Here is a 15,373-nt window from a genome sequence, read left to right on the forward strand (position 1 = left end):
ACGAAGACCCAACACAGCGAAAAATAAATAATAAATAAATTTTAAAAATTAAAAAAAAAAAAGCGCACATTGTCCATTTGGGTACAGTGAGTTTTATCACTGGTTTAAAAAACCATTTAGGAATATCCATAGTATGTGTTAGTCTTACTTTTTACTTTAAAATAGAGAATTTTTTGATGTAGAAAATCTAGTTTCTAAGTCCATTTCACCTAGATACTTCAGTAATATATATGTCAATGTTCTTATAATTATGCAAAAAACTGTTGATAGGAAATTGCATTATTTTATCATGCCATTTGATTTGGCAAGATTCTGGTTTCCAAACGAAAAAGACCAAAGACCGAAAAGCAGGGTATACTATCAGTGGGGTTGGTTACCTTGGATTTAAAGAGTCCTCGACAGTAGTGCCAGATCTGAGTATTCTTCCCACTGTAGGGAGAAATGCACACAGATGTTGCCCTTGTGTCAGCTACATTTCCGGTGACTGTCAGATACTCATCCTGGGCTCGGTTCTTTATTCTAATGTACACTGCAGGCTGTGACGGGAGGAACAGAGACATTTTGAAAAAAACCTTTTGAATCTGGAAATCCATCTTTCCAAAGGAGAGCCTGAGGGGGATGTGAGAGGTAACAGAATTTAGCTTATTTATATCTGTTTCACTTTAGCAGATGTGTGTAAATTAATACTTTCTATTAACAAATCCTTATACCACAGAACACACAGCTTAAATTGTACAGTCTCTATTATATTTTTTCTGAAATACACTCTTTTGGAACGGTGAAAGGTAATAGTTTCATTCACTCACACTCCATTATGGCAAGGGGCGGTGCAGAATTAGGGACTTAATGAGGTTCATTCCCTAACTACTATGTCCTAGCTGGCCTGAGGAAGGCAGAGGAGTAGGAGTAAGGGCAGGGTACTGCCTACATGGATGTAACAACAACTTAGCAGAGACAGTACAATAATCAGACATACTGGCTTGAGCGATGATTAAGTGCCAAATGAATGCTATGGGAGGTCTTGAAAAACCCAGGTAGCTGAGGGCCCTAGTAGCACTGGTAATTTCTTTGTTTATATTTATACTTTGTTGACCTTAATATTTCAAGGAAAGAGACCATGCATGTAGGTGATCACTATGTAGGTATTCAAAAATTGGGTAACAAAGGACTTCATCTCCTGGGCCTGGAATATATACAAGAAGTTTTCAAATAAAATATTAAATCTGAGACTTGCCTCTATGGATAACAGTTATTATTTATTGAGACTTAGTCCTAAATGCTTTCTAGGCCACAGTAATATCATCTGTCAGAATTAATGACCAGAACAACCCCTCAAGAAAGTACAATTATGACCCGCATTTTTATAAATAAGGGTGACGCAGATAAGGAAGAGCCAGGTTTGTCCACACCAAAACACTCCCTCTTCACCCTGATGCTCTAAGGCCTGTGCAGAAATGCACTAGTTACTCTTAGACACAGGGAATGAGACCGATTCCAAAAGTGGCAGTGAAATAACATGACAAGAGGACACAGCACGTGACTGAAGCTCCACAGAAACTATTCTTTCAGCCCCAGGACTTAGGCTGCCAGTCTTAATGTAATATAACACAGGACACCCAACATCCCCACCTTGGGTCAGGTGTCGGCATCCCAATTACAACCCTGTCAAATAATAGTAACACATGATCTGTTATTTAACAAAAGAGCACTTTCACTCTGAGAAATGTAAGTGCTAGGTAAATTCAACAAGGTATCATGGTAAACCCACCAATGAATATTCTATTTTGAAACTTAAGATGGGTCAACATGAGACCAGTTAAAGTTTGCCTTCCTAAGGAAATAAACATTTGGAGCGCTTAAATGAGCAAATAGAAAGACAATTTTTTTTTTTAATCTGGTAATTTAAAACAGGTGAAAAAGACCTCTACTAGGCAAAATGTTTTATGTGTTTCAAACCACTACTTCCACATTCATAGTGCAACAGTAGGTACTTAAATTCCTATAATTCAAAAGTCTATAAATCATATAATTCTATAAATCTCCCACTGCAATTAATTCTGGACGCTTCAGTACATTCTTTGCTACAGTTTCCTTACCTTATATATATAACAAAACAGGTGTGACCTTCACAGAGGACAGAGTTCCAATTATGTTAGGACCAAACATCACAGTTTTAATCCATTAAGCAAGGTACTAATTACCCTTATTACACACTTGTAGTCTGACTCCTCTGTAATTATACATTAAAACACTGATATGCAGTATAAGTGCCTTAGTGACTTCCTAATTCCCCACCTCAAAGAGGATCACATTTCAATGATTCCTGAATTTCTAAACAAGAATATGAACTAAAGCAGTGCCAAGAGCTTTACCAAAAAGGAAATAGGACCCATAATACTGTTTTAGAAACCTAGAATTCCTTTGCTGCGTTTCAAAGCTGTGGCCTAAATAAACAAAGGGAAAATAATCTATTAAAATATTATTTTGAAATTAAACGTTTAACCAGGAATAACTTCCCAAAGCACAATGCAAGGAGAATAATATATAATGTTAATTGTCAAAAACCTATGTAAAATCAGAGGCTACTGCTCTAGCTATCCTTTATCTCAGGGCCCTGAACAACAGGCAGGGACATCCTTCCCCAGCAAGGAACCCCCTTTCAAAAGTGAGGGAAATATTCTCAGCATCCAACTTGGCTTCTAAAGTTTCTAACAACATGGGATTAAGCGTTATTATATAGTCGGTAAAAGCTAAACTGAAATCCCACTTCAGAAGAGCTTTTTCCCCACGGCTTTTCAGGGCGGTTACCCATCATCCCATGTGACAGGACTGAGGAATAAGCAAGATGTGAGGGTCAGGAAATCCTGTACCACACGCTCTGCCAAGAAAGTGCACTGATGTTTAGTATCCCTCAGTCGGGCATCTCTGGTTCTCTCAAAGGACATGGTGAATAAAGAACCTTTCAAAATAAATGTGTTCCCACAGCAATATGAGCCACATGTTGTGTCAGTCTCTTATTTAACCCTCACAATGATACTGAGAGGTAAGCAATGTGATCACTGTTTCACCAGTGAGGAATCTGAGGTGCCAAGAAATGAAGTGACTCACCCAAAGTCACACTGCTTCTGAGTGGCAGAGCTAGGATTTGAACCAACAGAACCAGAGTGGTAGGGATGAGCATGGTGTGTGCACGTGTGTGCATGCCTGTGTGTGTGTGTGTGTGTGTGTGTGTGTGTGTGTGTGTGTGTGACAGAGCGAGAGAGAGAAGGGGGCAGCAAGACCAATAATTAGGGTAACTTTATTGGCTACCATTTATTTACCACTTATATGTCAGATCTGAAAATCAGAGCCTTGGCATTTATACCCACTATGCTACCTACACTCAGCTCAGTGCCTGAAGTATATGGTACCACATGGTAAATGCTTCTCTTATTTTGGAGGAAAGTAGGGTGTGGTTCTTTTAAGAACACAGATGTTAGAGCATAATAGGTATGGGTTCAAATCCTGGTTCTGACACTTGGATGACTTTTGCCAATTTGCTTTCTCTCTCTGAGCCTTGTTTTTCCTTCTAGACAACAGGAATACAGTTGACCTTTAGACAAGGCAGGGGTGAAGGGCACCAACCCTCTGCGCAGTTGAAAATCTGAGCATAACTTATAGTCGGCGCTCTGAATCCTCGGTTCCACATCTGTGGACTCAACCAACCTCGGATCACTGTAGTACTGTAGTGCCGTAGTAGTTATTGGAAAAATTGGAGTATAAGTGGACCCACATATTTCAAACCCATGTTCAAGAGTCAACTGTAATAACTCCTACCCTAAAGGACTATTGTTGGAATCAAGTGTGAAAGTGTTTCTAAAGGGTTCAGAGAAGTACAAATGGCATATCCGTTGGCCACAGTACCCCTAAAGCCTAGCATGGGTTCCTAGCCTCCGTGAAACCTCCCACCACTCCCACACATGTTCATGCTTCCTTCCTCTGAATCAGGCATTGCCTGTGGCTTTTAGATGATTACACACTGTTTTGCACTTTTCTTAGCTTTTAATTTTTTAAAAAAGTGTTAGTACAACTTTTAAAGGTTACTTTCCATTTACAGTTATTACAAAATATTGGCTGTATTTCCCGTGTTGTACCATACATCCTTGGGCCTATCTTACAGCCAGTAGTCTCTACTTCCTAGTCCCCATCCCCTATATGTTACCCCTCCCCAGTCTCCCCACTGGTAACCACTAGTTTGTTCTCTATATCTGTGCGTCTGCTTCGTTTTTGTTATATTCACTAGTTTGTTGTATTTTTTAGATTCCACATGTAAGTGATATCATACAGTATTTGTCTTTCTCTGACTTATTTCACCAAGCATAATGCCCTCCAAGTCCAACCATGTTGCTGCAAATGGCAAAATTTCATTCTTTTGTATGGCTGAGTAGTATTTCATCGTGTGTGTGTGTGTGTGTGTGTGTATACACACACACACACACACACACATCACGTCTTCTTTATCCATTCATCTGTTGATGGACACTTAGGTTGCTTCCATATCTTGGCAACTGTAAATAATGCTGCTATGAACATTGGGGTGCACATACCTTTTTGAATTAGTGTTTTTGGTTTTTTTGGACATATACCCAAGGAGTGGAATTGCTGGGTCATATGGTAGTTCTATTTTTAGTTTTTTGAAAAACCTCCATACTGTTTTCCACAGTGGCTGCACCAATTTACGTTCCCACCAACAGTGTACAAGGGTTCCCTTTTCTCCACATCCTTGTCAACATTTCTTTTTTGTCTTCTTTTTGATAATAGCCATTCTGACAGGTGTGACGTGATATCCCATTGTGGTTTTAATTTGCATTTCTCTGATGGTTAGTGATGTTGAACATCTTTTCAGGTGGCTGTTGGCCACCTGCACTTCCTCTTTGTAAAAATGTCTGTTCAGTTCTTCTGCCCATTTTTAAATCAGGCTGTATGTTATTTGTGTTGAGCTATACAAGCTGTTTTTATGTGTTGTATATTTTTTTTTTTTTTATAGCTACTTTATTTATTTATTTATTTATTTTTGGCTGTGCTGGGTCTTCGGTTCGTGCGAGGGCTTTCTCTGGTTACGGCAAGTGGGGGCCACTCTTCATCGCGGTGCGCGGGCCTTTCACTATCGCGGCCCCTCCCGTTGCGGGGCACAGGCTCCAGACGCGCAGGCTCAGTAGTTGTGGCTCACGGGCCCAGCTGCTCCGTGGCATGTGGGATCTTCCCAGACCAGGGCTCGAACCCGTGTCCCCTGCATTAGCAGGCAGATTCTCAACCACTGCGCCACCAGGGAAGCCCCTATGTGTTGTATATTAATCCCTTATCAGTCATATCATTTGCAAACATTTTCTTCCATTCAGTAGATTGCCTTTTCGCTTTGTTGATGATTTCTTTTGTTTTGCAAAAGCTTTTACGTTTAATTAGGTCCCATTTATTTTTGCTTTTATTTCCTTTATTTTAGGAGATGGATCCAAAAAAATATTGCTGTGATTTATGTCAGAGTGTTCTGCCTATGTTTTCCTCTAGGGGTTTTATACTATCCAGTATTATATTTAGGTCTTTAATCCATTTTGCATTTATTTTTGTATATGGTGTTAGAGAATGTTCTAATTTGATTTTTTTATGGGTAGCTCTCCAGTTTTCCCAGCACCACTTATTGAAGAGGCTGTCTTTTCTCCATTACATATTCTTGCCTCCTTTGTCATAGAATGACTGTAGGTGCATGGGTTTATTTCTGGGGTCTCTATCCTATTCCACTGATGTATGTGTCTGTTTGTGTGCCAGTACCATAACGCTTTGATTACTGTAGCTTTGTACAATAGTATAGTCCGAAGTCAGGGAGTGTGATGCCTCCAGCTCAGTTCTTTCTCAAAATTGCTTTGGCTATTCGGGGCTCTTTTGTTTCCATTATACATTTAAAATTATTTGTTCTAGTTCCTTGAAAAATGCCATTGGTATTTTGACAGGGATTGCATTGAATATGTTGATTGCTTTAGGAATACTGATTCATCCAATCCAACAACACGGTAAATCTCTCCATCTGTTTGTGTTGTCTTCAATTTCTTTCATCAGTGTCTTAAGGTTTTCCAAATACAGGTCTTTTGCCTCCTTAGGTAAGTTTATTCCTAGGTGTTTTCTTCTTTTCGATGCAATGGTAAATGGGATTGTTTCTTTACTTTCTTTTTCTGATAGTTCATTGTTAGTGTATAGAAATGCAACAAATTCCAGCATATTAATCTTGGATCCTGCAACTTTACTGAATTCATTGATAAGCTCTAGTATTCTGGTGGTGTCTTTAGGATCTTCTTTGTATAGTATCATGTCATCTGCAAACAGTGACAATTTTACTTCTTTCCAATTTGGATTCATTTTACTTCTTTTTTTGTCTGATTGCCGTGGCTAGGACTCCCAATACTGTGTTGAATAAAAGTGGCAAGAGTGGACATCCTTATCTTGTTCCTGATCTTAGAGGAAATTTTTTCAGCTTTTCATCCTTGAGTATAATGTTAGCTGTGGGTTTGTCATATATGGCCTTTATTATGTTATGTTCCCTCTGCGCCCACTTTCTGGAGAGTTTCTATTGTAAATGGATGTTGAATTTTGTCAAAAGCTTTTTCTCTATCTGTTGAGGTGAACATATGTTTTTTTATTCTTTAATTTGTTGGTGTGGTATATCACATTGATTGATTTGCAGATACTGAAAAATCCTTCCATCCCTGGGATAAATCCCACTTGATGGTTTGATAGTATTTTGTTGAGGCTTTTTGCATGTATGTTCATTAGTGATACTGGCCTGTAATTTTCTTTTTCTGTGTGATGTCTTTGTCTGGTTTGGGTATCGGGGTGATGCTGGCCTCAGAGAATGGGTTTGGAACTGTTCCTTCCTCTGCAATTTTTTGGAATAGTTTCAGAAGGATAGGTGTTAGCTCTTCTCTAAATATTTGGTAGAATTCACCTGTGAAGCCGTCTAGTCCTGGACTTTTGTTTGTTGGGAGTTTTCAAATTACTGATTCAATTTCATTGCTGGTAATTGGTCTGTTCATATTTTCTATTTCTTCCTGCTTCAGTCTTGGGAGATTATACCTTTCTAAAAATTTGTCCATTTCTTCCAGGTTATCCATTTTATTGGCAGATAGTTGCTTGTAGTAGTCTCCTATGAGCCTCTGTATTTCTGTGGTGTCGGCTGTAATTTCTTTTTCACTTCTGATTTTATTGATTTGGGCCCTCTCCCCTTTTTTTTTTCCTGATGAGTCTGGCTAAAGGTTTATCAAAGAACCAGCTTTTAGTTTCATTGATCTTTTCTATTGTGCTTTTAGTCTCTATTTCATTTATTTTGCTCTGATCTTTATGATTTCTTTCCTTCTACTAACTTTGGGTTTTGTTTCTTCTTTCTTTAGTTGCTTTAGGCATAAGGTTTAGGTTGTTTGAGATTTTTCTTGTTTCCTGAGGTAAGCCTGTATCTCTGTAAACTTCCCTCTTAGAACTGCTTTTGCTGTGTCCCATAGGTTTTGGATTGTTGTGTTTTCATTTTCATTTGTCCCTAGGTATTTTTTGATTTCATCTTTGATTTCTTCAATGATCCATTGGTTGTTTAGTTGTTTAGCCTTGTTTAGCCTTCACAGGCTTGTGTTTTTTTGCAGTTTTTTTCTTGCAGCTGATTTCTACTCTCATAGCATGGTGGTCGGAAAAGATACTTGATATGATTTAAATTTTCTTAAATTTACCGAGGCTTGTTTTGTGGCCTAGTGTGTGATATATCCTGGAGAATGTTCCAGGTATACTTTGAAAAGAATGTGTATTTTGCTGCTTTTGGATGGAATACTCTCTATATATCAATTAAATCTATTTGGTCTAATGTGTCACTTAAGGTCAGTGTTTCCTTACTGATTTTCTGTCTGGATGATCTGTCCATTGATGTGAATGGGGTATTAAAGTCCCCTACTATTATTGTGTTACTGTCAATTTCTCGTTTTATGTTTGTTAATATTTACCTCATATATTGAGGTGCTCCTATGTTGGGTGCATATATATTTACAATTGTTATGTCATCTTCTTGGATTGATCCCTTGATCATTATATAGTGTCCTTCTTTGTCATTGATCATTATATAGCGTCCTTTGTCTCTTGTAACAGTATTTTAAAGTCTTATTTTGTCTAATGTAAGTATTGCTACCCTGGCTTTCTTTTGATCTCCACTTGCATGGAATACCTTTTTCCAAACCCTCACTTTTGGTCTGTATGTGTCTCTAGATCTAAAGTGAGTCTCTTGTAGACAGCATATATACAGGTCTTGTTTTTGTATCCATTCAGCCACTCTGTGTCTTTAGGTTGGAGCATTTAGTCCGTTTGCGTTTAAGGTAATTATCGATATGTATGTTCTTACTGCCATTTTGTTAACTGTTTTGGATTTGTTTTTGTAGGCCCTTTTCTCCCCGTTTTTCTTCTTTTGTTCTCTTCTAATGTGATTTGATGACTATCTTTAGTGTTATGTTTGGATTCCTTTTTCCTTTTTGTGTGTATACCTGTTGTAGATTTTTGGTTTATGGTTACCATTAGGTATTTATATAGCAGTCTATATATATAAATGATTGTTTTAAGTTGCTGATCTCTTAATCTCAAATGCATTTTAACGAGCCTCTATTTGTACTCTCCTCCCCTTATGACTACTGTTTTTGATGTCATGTTTTACACCTAATTGTTTTGTGTATCCCTTAACTGCTTATTGTGGATATAGATGATTTTACTTTTGCTTTTTAACCTCCCTACTAGCTTTGTGTATGGATGATTTCCTACCTTTACTGCTTGTTTGCCTTTACCGGTGAGCTTCTTCATTTCATAATTTTCTTGTTTCTTGTTGTGGCCTTTTCTTTTTTGCCTAGAGAAGTTCCTCTAACATTTGTTGTAAAGCTGGTTTGGTTGTGCTGAACTCTTTTAGCTTTTGCTTGTCTGTAGAGATTTTGATTTCGCCATCAAATATGAACAAGAACCTTGATGGGTGGAGTATACTTGCTTGTAGGTTTTTCCCTTTCATCACTTTAAATATATCATGCCACTTCCTTCTGGCCTGCAGAGTTTCTGCTGAAAAATCAGCTGATAGCTTTATGGGAGTTCCCTTGTATGTTATTTGTTGCTTTTCCCTCATTGCTTTTAATATTCTCTCTTTATCCTTAATTTTTGTCATTTTAATTACAATGTGTCTTGGTATGTTCCTCTTTGGGTTAATCCTGTATTGGACTCTCTGTGCTTCCTGGACTAGAGTGACTGTTTCTTTCTCCAGGTTAGGGAAGTTTTCAGCTATGATGTCTCAAATATTTTCTCAGGCCCTTTCTCCTGCTCTTATCCTTCTGGGACCCCTACAATGTAAATATTAGCGTGCTTGATGTTGTACCAGAGGGCTCTTATACTGTCCTCATTTCTTTTCTCTTTTCTTCTTTTGTTTAGCGTCAGTGATTTCCACTACTCTGTCTTCCAGCTCACTGATCCGTTTGCCACCTACCTCTTTGAGAGGCTCTCCAAGACCAGCAGGTAGGTCTGGCCCAGGTTCTTATCAAATTACTGCTTTTGCCCTGGGCATCGTGTATGAGATTTTGTTTGCACCGTTTAAGAGTGACACCTCTATTTCCCCCCGTCCTGTGGGGCTCCCAAAATTAAGCCCCACTGGCCTTCAAAGCCAAATGCTCTGGGGGATCATCTTCCTGGTGCAGGACCCCCAGGCTGGTGAGCCCAATGTAGGGCTCAGAACCCTCACTCCTTTGGGAGAACCTCTGCGATATAATTATTCTCCAGGTTTTGGGCCACCCACTCAGGGGTATGTGATTTGATTATATTGCAAGTCTGTCCCTCCTACTCGTTGTGGTTCCTTCTATATGTCTTTAGTTACAGAATATCTTTTCTGGTAGGTTCCAGTCTTTTTCATCGATGGTTGTTCTGCAGATCGTTGTGATTTTGGTGTGCTTGTGAGAGGAGGTGAGCTCAGGGTCTTTCTAGTCTGCCATCTTGGCCCCTCCCCATTTTGCAGTTTATATTACTGCTTTGAGTTGGACATGTTTTTTACCCAACAAAAATGTAAGCTCCAAGAAGGCCAAAATCATGTCTACCCTTATATATCTTCCATAATTTTTCTGCATAATGTCAAACATTCACTTATCCATTTATACATTCATTCCTTCATTAAACAAATAGTCCCTGAGTTCCTACAATGTGCCAGACATTGTGACAGGGTAGAGTAATAAGCAAAATATGCACAGCCCCTGCCTTCATGCGGCTTGTAGTAGAGTGAGAAAGCGCCCAATCCAACAACAACTATGTCATTACAAACTGCAGGCAGTGTCTTGTAGAAAAAGAACCAGGTCTTTAAGGATGTAATTTGGATTTAGGGAGAGAGTGAAAGAGGCTTCCTGGAGGACCTGACACTACAGATGAACTTAGAAGAAGTAAGAACTAGCTAGGCAAAGAATGAGGGAAGAAACTTCTAGACAGAGGGCAGAGCCTGTGTTAAGCGTGGGAAAACACTCTGTGCACTGGTGTATGTGACAGCCATGCGTGTGAGTGGGAGATGATGAGAGATGAGGCTGGAGAAGCCAGGGGGAGCCAGATCACACAGGACACGTTGAAGAGATTAGACTGTATCCAAAGTGCAGTGGGAAGCTTTTAAATAGAAGACTGACAAGCAGTAGGTGTGCAATAAATACTATGTTAATTAAATTGCCAGGATCCATCCTGAGTATTACGTAAGTGGGGGGAAAAAGCCAAGTACTTAGGAAGTAAAACTAGTGCACTCTCAGAGTTCATTCTTCTTTCCAATGCTTGCCACAGAGCTTATGATACTTATTTTCCCATGAAAAGACAACAAGGTCAGTAAGACTCTGGACTCAAAGCTAAAACCCAGTGCTGACCTTAGGTACAATTTTATGAATTAGTTAAAATCTATAAAATACCCATCCTAATCAGATCCTCCCATAACATAAATGGCAAACTAAATTAAATGGTCCATAGTTCAGATGCTGTCGTTTTTGACATTCCTACTAACAAATGGAGCAGCTATTTTGGATCGCATGGTTCTCTTCTCCTTACCTGTTTCATAGGACGGAGGGAACCAATTGTTTTCCATCCACTGAATGCTGTCCAATTCGGGATCTCATTAGGCTTGAGTAGGATTTGTCTTCCTAAGAAATTGGGTCCTTCATAAGCTATCCACCTATACAAGAACAGGAAAGAAAAAAAATGGGATGCTTAAAACAGAAAGCAATCTCTTAACAAAAATACCTCTTACTATACCATATAGGGTTCCTTCTTTAAAACCTCCAGGTTTGTAGACTGTTTTTAAGAAAAAACATTGTGTAATTGTACATTTTAACGGAAAAAGCAGGGAGGGCTAGGAGAAAGCCCACTGGACTGTGGCTTAGAAGATTTAGATTCATCAGGAATCTGGTTTTCTTACCTCCAAAACAAGGTTCCCTCCAGCTTTAGAATTCTTTGTTTCTTTGATAATATCAAGCTTTTTTCCCTAACATTTTAACATTCAGAGATAGACCATAATTCCTCCCTAATTACCCAGTTAAAAACCACCTGTTTCCTCTCCACTCTTAGGCTCACTGTCCCACATCCTTCACAGCCTCTCTGGACAGCTCCAGTGACCTCTGCAGATACACCTCCTTCCACAACTCCCAGCAAGGGCTACTTAAAATTATCCACAGAAATCTGGTCTGAACTCTTACTTCAAGGTCTAGCTCCTTTGCAAATACTTCTCAGGATCCCAGGGGCCTTCAAATCGGGCCAAGTTAAAATGTGTCGAAGTGTGCAGGGCCTCAAGGTGAGTGTCTGGAGCCTGGAGACTCATTCAGTGGCACAAAGCCACGCCCATTCCTTTCCAGATTGGCCTCGGCTGCTTCAGCACCACAATGGCAGGCTGAATGCTTGTGACAGAGGCAGGATAGCCAACAAACTGAAAAGACCACCTGGCCCCTACTGAAAAGGTTTGCTGAGCCCTGCTTGAGGTGGTTGTCAAGCTAAGGAGAATAAGCCGGGACCGCCAAGAGGATCTGAAATTCTCAGCAGGACTCCAGGTCATGGCATGTGGTGCTTTGAGAAAGTATGCACGAAGACGAGGTGGCTGCCTCGCTTGGTTCAGACAAAGCCCCCTGCTCTCCACAGCCAAGATCAGGCTTGGCCAAATTACGAATGGATGAACGAGACATATGACCTTCCCTCCACCCCTTCTTGCCAACACAGTCTAAACCATCAGATTGGTGCAGAGTCAGGACAGCATGACCATGGAGAGGCTGAGCCACCTCTCCAGCTTTGCAGATTCTTTTTAGACAGGCAGGGATGTCTCAGTTATAACACCTAGGCAAGGGTTCAATAAACTATACCTCATTATATATTAATCTAATGAATTTCACAGTTGAAAAGCATTAACTTGGCCCCCATTACCACCACAGATCAGAGACGTGGCATAATACAGGGATTAAACAGAACAAGACAAAACTTGTCACTGAGGGCAGCTGGCTGTGCATTAAGTGGTATTCTGGGAGCCATCTGTAGCCTAGGAAAACCTTCAGACAGCCTTCACTAGTCCTTACTCCATGTACCAATTCTCTTTTAGAGAATCCAGAACAGTGAGAGGCGGTACGTAATAAACTAAAGAGAAGCAGTAAGAACGTTAAGGTACAATGGCACCAGCTTTCTACAAAAGAGTGAAATAAGCTCGTGAGAAATTTCCAGAAGTGAGTCAATAACTACCAGTTCCACTTAGAAATGTAAAGAAAAGAAATGTATAAAAATGCTGTGAGGGACTTCCCTGGTGGTGCAGTGGTTGAGAATCCGCCTGCCAATGCAGGAGACACGGGTTCGATCCCTGGTCCAGGAAGATCCCACAACTACTGAGCCTGCACGCCGAGAGCCCACGCTCCGCAACAAGAGAAGCTACCGCAATGAGAAGCACGTGCACCGCGAGGAAGAGTGGCCCCCGCTCGCCACAACTAGAAAAAGCCCGCATGCAACACTGAAGACCCAAACGCAGCCAAAAATAAATAAATAAAATAAATAAATTTATTATTAAAAAAAGTGCTGTGAAAGTCCTATATCACAGGGATGTAGAATTCAGTTCAGAGTTAGTTAAGTGGTAAATGATATACTGGAATATAATACAGGGATTATTATGCTTAGAGAGAGTAAATCAATTTATGTTTAATAAACATCAAACCATGTGAAATGCTTTGCAGAAGAAAGTTTAAACTGCTGTACACGTGAATGATACAGAAACCACTTATTATAATAGTTAACTCAGTTTTCAAATCAACTTATAGTCTCAGCTTTGTCTTTCATTATCCCCAGATAGTTTAACAAGGAGAGTTGATTATCACACAATTTCAAAGTCATAAGACATAAAAATAGGCATCTTTAACATTAATCATTGAGAGCAATGTGTGTTCTTTCAGATGACTTTTGGTACCTAAACACCAAAGGTACAGGAGGAGGGGCAGGCTGACAGCCACTCTCAGAAATGGCCTGAGATGTAGATTTTCTAGGAAGCATTAGAGCTTCAACTTCAGGGCCCCTCCCTTGCAGGCCACTTACCATTTCTGTTCTGAATAAATCTGCAAGTTCATACCTAATTTATGTACCCAACATTTTTCATTTCTTTTCTTAGAGTCATCTCCCCAGATTGTAAAAGTGCAGGCCCCGCAAGACCTGGATCCACCCTGACTGACATCCTGAATGAAGAGCAACGCTGGTAGGTGGGCTGGGTCAGCCAGGACATCCAGCCTGAAAACAACTGCCTTGGAGCAAACAGCTCTAGAATAAACAAGATGTCAAATCAAAATACAAAAAAACCCTATTAGTTTTAGTCACTTGTCATAAGCAGGCAGTGGTCTCAACCAGTCAAAGTTGCTGGTTTAATTAGGTTTCTTCTGAAAGGAAAGTGGGCTCAAATTGTTACGGTCATCTGGTCCACCTTCTCTAGGACACATGTTCTGAACACATGGCAGCCCTTCTCTCCCAGCGGGCTCTTCTCCCAGACCACTGCCTGCTACTACATACTGGACACAGTCCACTGTCTTCTCTTATTTGAGAGAAACTACTATTATTACATGGAGAGAGAAAAGAAGGAGTAAGAGTACCATCAGACCAAGTAACAGCAACAGTGGGGGAATAAAAAGCAACTGCGCAACTCTGTCCTACAAGAGTGACTGAAGCAGGCCAAGCCCTTGTCCCATACTTACAGGCCACTTTTTACCCACACAGACTGGGTGTAGAAGTGCAGGTCCTTGTTCAGAACAGAGTTCACAGCCTCTTCTAGATGTAACTCTCTCCCCTCACAATGTTCCAGAGCAAAAAGGCTAATGGAGGGTTCTTCAAAAACCTAACAGCACAGAAAAGAGAAAACATCACCATACACAGTGGCCACACCTCAGTGACATCCCAGTTAGAATGTAGGGTACCCTGTATCCACTGTTTCATATGCAGTTTACTGCTCTACCCTCTAATGGCCTTACAGTCAAAGTTGCAGTGCTGAGACTAGATTCCATAAATAATTTTTATTCAAGTTTTTTGTAAATTAAAATTGAAATTTTAAAAAAGGAGTCTTGCTGTCATAATAAAAATGGAGACCTGGTTCCAATTACATATTAAGGTCTGGTTGTGCTGTAATACAGACCGCATTTTTGGTCCTGCCAATGCTTTTAGCTGGCCATAGAATAAACACAGAATGGAACAGCACTCTCGTTTCCCAGGAGGTCACAGGAGCAGTCACTGAGAATACAAGACTTCTTGGCTCTAGGCTCTTAAGTATTCCCCCAACCCTCATGTCAGACAAGAATAGAATCAACTTTGCTCTTTCTCATTCATTGGTATATACAAGACACCATGTTAGGCAACTTTTGGGGGATGAGAAATCAAAACAAGTCACCATCCTTATGTTTGGGGCATTACTAACTAGAAGCTAAACTAGGAGAATTGCACAGATATTGGAATTTAATCCAGGGCAGAGAAGGATATGCCCTGTGAAAGTACCCAGGGGAAGCCCAGACTCTTTTTAGCAGAAGGGTGCAGGAATCAAGGAAGCTTCACAGACATGGTAGTGTAGGAGCTCAGTCTCAAAAGATGCCATGGATCTGGAGAGGCCTATGGAGAATAAAGGGAAGGCACTCTGTGCAAAGATGGGAGACAGACACGCACGGGCCATGTTAGGGAAACAGCAGGTAGACCTATGTAGCTAGAACACAGAGTCCAACAAGAAACAGTGCCGAGCGCTCCCGCTGTTTGCTACTGTGTATTGAGTTGCCTGCTTCTCTTTTACACTGACAGGGCAGAGACAGATTTATTGCCAACAGGGAGTCCTTGAAGGCTTTTG

General features: G+C 40.2%; 1 protein-coding gene across 3 annotated transcripts in view; it reads right to left on the reverse strand.

The window, feature by feature from the left end:
* Positions 1-15,373, reverse strand: part of CRYBG3 (crystallin beta-gamma domain containing 3) — a 113,751-nt gene that overhangs the window by 3,662 nt on the left and 94,716 nt on the right. For all 3 annotated transcript variants that reach the window (XR_009008101.1, XM_057544991.1, XM_057544992.1), the window contains 3 exons: positions 14,244-14,383; positions 11,092-11,215; positions 378-536 (listed from right to left, as the gene is read on the reverse strand). Coding sequence is in view for 2 of the 3 variants with exons in the window: in XM_057544991.1 (XP_057400974.1) it covers positions 378-536; positions 11,092-11,215; positions 14,244-14,383 (423 nt within the window). In the remaining variant the exon portion in view is untranslated. The remainder of the gene's footprint in view (positions 1-377; positions 537-11,091; positions 11,216-14,243; positions 14,384-15,373) is intronic.

Source organism: Balaenoptera acutorostrata, chromosome 4 (assembly GCF_949987535.1).
Source record: "Balaenoptera acutorostrata chromosome 4, mBalAcu1.1, whole genome shotgun sequence".
In the NCBI taxonomy this organism is placed as follows: Eukaryota; Metazoa; Chordata; class Mammalia; order Artiodactyla; family Balaenopteridae; genus Balaenoptera; species Balaenoptera acutorostrata.